Consider the following 4,485-nt stretch of genomic DNA (forward strand, 5'->3'; position numbering starts at 1 on the left):
TACTATTCAAAGTGTTGTATCATTTCCTTTTGAAAGTGATGTGTTTTCAGCTTGCCTATGAACGGGTGGTGGAACCTCCTCGTCGCCCGAATATTGCTTATTTGGAGTCATAAAAAAATTAGCATTAAATCCATTTTTTGACATGTCACTTAAGTTGTCGTAAAAATTTAGTCCATGTTAAATACTGCTACTTTAAAAATTTGAGTATGGTTAAAAAAAATATAATTGATTAGCCAATTTGGGATTGACTCTATGTGATAAAAATGAAATTGAGAATTGCATCAATTGGGAGGATGGAAAGGAAAAATAATGTTTGGTATGATATGTACTTCAATAAAATTTTAGTATTATAAAACTAAACTTTAATATTCACTTATATAACTTTAGCCACATCCAAACATATGCAAGAAAAAATATGCTTCACTTTAAAAAATTAACATTAGTAATATTCTATGAAATGGTAAAAAATTGAGTGTTATATAAGTAAATATTAAATTTTAAAAGTTAGATAAGTAAATGAATAAGAATTTTATGGTATGTATAAAAAATCCCACTCGTAAATTTATGCATAACTACCATGAAGCTAATCAAGTTGATGAATTTTTTGATTTAAATGTAAATATAGCTGAATTTTTTAGGGACTTCATCTGATTGGTATTTCAAGGGGCATTGTAACATTGGACAGGTTTCACTACCCTCATCCGTGAACATGTTTTTTACATCTTGTGGGGTTCTACCCTCATCCGTGAACATGTTTTTTACATCTTGTTGGGTTGATTTTCTTTTTTCTTTTTTTTTTGTCTTATTGTGTTATGATTTCACTAGTCCTTTATATTGATTCTATTAAATACTTTGCTCATTTCCCTGTAGCTAGCTAGTTTCATTCTGGTTGATTGCGGCTGGTGTCTGTAGTCTAGTCAACCTATTCATTTAATGGTGAAGTTAAAAGGCTTTGGCTAGTGTTTTTCCATACTTTTATGCCTATTTCATTTGTTTCAAATGATTGACTTTCATTATGTTGTTATCTTGTTGGTCCTTAAATGCATACTTTTTGGAGGTTTTTGAACTGTTTATTTTGTTGGATGCAATTATTTAGAGCTGTGCTATCTTCTACATCAGCTTTGTACTTCTTTTATTTCCGTTTCCTAAAGTGGGTTGTTTTTTTGTGCATAATGTTTTATCACGTTTTTTTGGAGTTGAGTATGCACCTCCTGTTTAATGCTAAGCAGTTGTGGCAAGGTGAATTTGAAACAAAATTAATTAGCTGGCAGGCTGATTACCTAATTTACCTGAGAATTCTGTTTACTTTAGGTTTTGGTTATTGCATCTAGAGCATTATTGGTCATAGCTTAATAACAAATTTTTATATTTGGTTTTTGTTGGGTTGATTGATTCAAAATATGTATTTGTTGCATTAGATACTTTGATCATATGCTTGTAGAGTTGTAGCTAGATAGTTTCTTTCCAATTGATTGTGGATGATGTTTCTTGTCTACCTATTTATATAATTGTGACATTAAATGGCATTGCTTGGTGCATTTCCATGATTTTGGCCTTTGCCATATATTACAAATAATAATTTTTTTATATTTTGTTATCTTACGGTTTTGGCCGCACCTCGTTGTTTCTAAAATGCTTACTTCTTGATGGGTTTTCTACCATTTATTTTATTGGGTGCACTGATTTAGAGTTGTACAGTTTTTGTATCAGCATTGTACTTGTTTCCTTGCTTGTTTCTAAAAGTGGGTTGTTGTGTTCTATTTCAGTTTGCTGTTTTTTTTTTCACTTTTACACTATATTGTTATTATGGCTAAAGCCTAGCAATTGTAGCATTTGAGGTTTGGGACAAAATTAATTAACTAACAGATTGATGCCCTGATTGTCCTTGAGAATTCTAGATGTTTGATAGTATTTTCTACCGCCTTCAAGAACGTTATTGACCTGTCTTGTAGTTTCTCAAGACTTCCGAATATTCATAGCTAGTTTACATGTCCATTTGTGTTTTTGTTAGGTGACATTGATCAAAAAACTTGTTTCCCTTTTGCGGTGTATGGCAGCAGAAGATTATAGTACTCCATTTATTACCCTTAGAATGCTTCTCGGGTCAACTGCCTAGAATATATGGTTGATAATTAATTTTCCAAGCATAAAAGGTATTCCTATGAAAAGAATATATTTCAGAGTGTATAAAAAATAATACTTAATCCCGTTCTATACGTTGTCAACTCAAAAGAAGAATATTTTTCAGCACAAATGTGCTTACCACTAAAAAGAAATAGGATTTATGTTTCCAAACAACTTGAACAAAAACATTACTTATCTACACTTCTAGAAGAATTGCAAAATCATTTCAATTATAACTAACTGAATAATTATTAGAAATTTAGAATAAATCATCTACCTTGAAATGCAAAGAGAGAAAGAGAGAATAAGAAAGATAGATTATGTAAAACAATTAGGAATTAGAGAAAACACTCGTATAACTCTTATCAGACAATTGCAGCAGTGGGAACATTTAAAGGTTGGCAGTTTTGAGCATTATAATAGAAATGGTAATAAAAGCTATATATTGCATACATACATGTCAAAATTCCTGGCATTGAAGGCAATGAAAGGCCTTTTATATCTATAAAATCCATTTCATGGGATTTTTCTTAGCTCTTTTTTTTTTGGCATGAACAATTATAAGAAGTTTGCATTCGTATAACCTCAAAATTCCTGGCATTGCTTAGATTCTGGGAGGTTCCTCCAGCAGGCATAGTTTGTGAGGCCACTAAATCACCATTTCCATGCATGCGCTTTATAAGCTTTTGAATTAAGCTTTTGGCCTCTGCTGCCTTGTTTAGTGCGTCTTCAGTAGCCACAAACTGCTGAACATGAGCTTTCTGAAAGCCAAAAAGAAATGTATGAGAAAACTGGTAAAGGGTTGTCTATGGTGAAATGGAATGCATTGATTGGTTAAAGATTGCTATTTTGGGAGTTTCTGCCTCATAATCTCTATTTTGTAATAAATTTATTTCATGTTGTAAGTTTTACAACTAGGTCCAACAATATTTGTAGAAACAAGGAATGCTATAGAAGTTCATAAGTCAAATAAATATTTTTAGATGACTATAAATAAAAAAGAAAAGCTTTGATTACTTTGCCATAACACAAGAAGATCACTGCTAAAACCCATTAAGTTACAAGGCCATTAGTGGAAAAATTCAAGCAAACGTAGGTAAAAATAATGACTTCAAATCCTTTCGCATGATGATATTTTTCTTTCTCTTTTTTTTTCGGATTAATCGTGAATGAATAAAGTCTAAATTAACAACTCGAAGATACTAGGCTGAGTAGTAAAAACATTGATAGAACTTATAAATTTAGGCAGAAAGCACCGACTATAAAATAAAAGAAATAAGTAGTTAAACCTGCAATTAGAATAATTATAGGCTCAAAACGTAACAGGTTCTAATCTTTAGAGCAGTGTATGTTACTAGTTGTTAATTTTTCAAGCAAGAAGCAAAGCAGGAGATGGCACCCCCATCATCGTAAAAAAAATTAGCACAATATTGAAGACCCCAATCAGACAAATTTTTATTTATAGTCATGATTTCACAAAAAAACAGATTCTAAAAAATATAAAGATAAGCTACATGCAATAAAACCGCCCAAGAACCCACAATTACCACTTTTAATAAAAAAGTTGAAGGCCACTAGCTCATTTTTTTTTAACTTGCAAACCAAGTCCAGATGTTTAACTTGATAAAACTAGGTTGTGAAACTCATTCAAAGTTATATCCAATGGAATAAGTAAACTAATTTATGTTTTAGAATCCTCGTAAAATATAATATGATATCTGCAAGCTTAAAGGCATTTCAAAATAACACATGCTTTGGCTTCTACCATTGTTTTTTTTTTTTTTTTTTGTTTTTGACTTGAAAATAATATTTGTTGGATAAGAAAAATCTAGAGTGTCGCATTATTACAACAAATAGAAAAAAAGAATAGTCTAAGGAGTGTTAATAGAAATACCAACATCATTTATGTGGAGAACACATGGGAAAAAAATAATTCTCTTTTACTCCACGAGGTATTCGATACAAGATAGCATCGAGATTGATCTCAGAATGACCTAATCAATCATCCACAGCTAGTTTTTAAAAATAAATTTTGAATTTCCATCTTTAGAACTAATCTGTGGGTTCCAACAATAAGACCTCTGGCAGATGCACGCCTTCCAACAATCCCCTCAAAAAAGTTAAATAGTTATCTTCCATACCAAAGTTGTCAACAATCTCCTAAAATTGTCCGTAGCCGAGTTCCTTTATGAAGGAATCTGCAGTTGATCCCTTTTACCCACACAGCATACAAATTAGATCATTATCTAATTTTGCTTTTAATATCTTGCTATATTAGCATGGTTCTTCTTATGTTAATGTATAAGATTTTATGTGATATTTATTATCATTGCAGATCGTTAATCTTTAAGGAGCAATATA

General features: G+C 31.1%; 1 protein-coding gene across 1 annotated transcript in view; it reads right to left on the reverse strand.

Moving 5' to 3' along the window:
* Window positions 1–2,708: 2,708 nt before the first annotated feature.
* The window catches only part of LOC110023831 (AUGMIN subunit 5-like), a gene marked incomplete at its 3' end in the record, with an annotated part of 12,066 nt that continues 10,289 nt past the window's right edge, over window positions 2,709–4,485 (reverse strand). Inside the window, 1 exon segment of the mRNA XM_020723441.1 lies at window positions 2,709–2,885. Coding sequence (XP_020579100.1) covers window positions 2,709–2,885 — 177 coding nt within the window.

Source organism: Phalaenopsis equestris, unplaced genomic scaffold, assembly GCF_001263595.1.
Source record: "Phalaenopsis equestris unplaced genomic scaffold, ASM126359v1 Scaffold000232, whole genome shotgun sequence".
NCBI classification, from domain to species: Eukaryota; Viridiplantae; Streptophyta; class Magnoliopsida; order Asparagales; family Orchidaceae; genus Phalaenopsis; species Phalaenopsis equestris.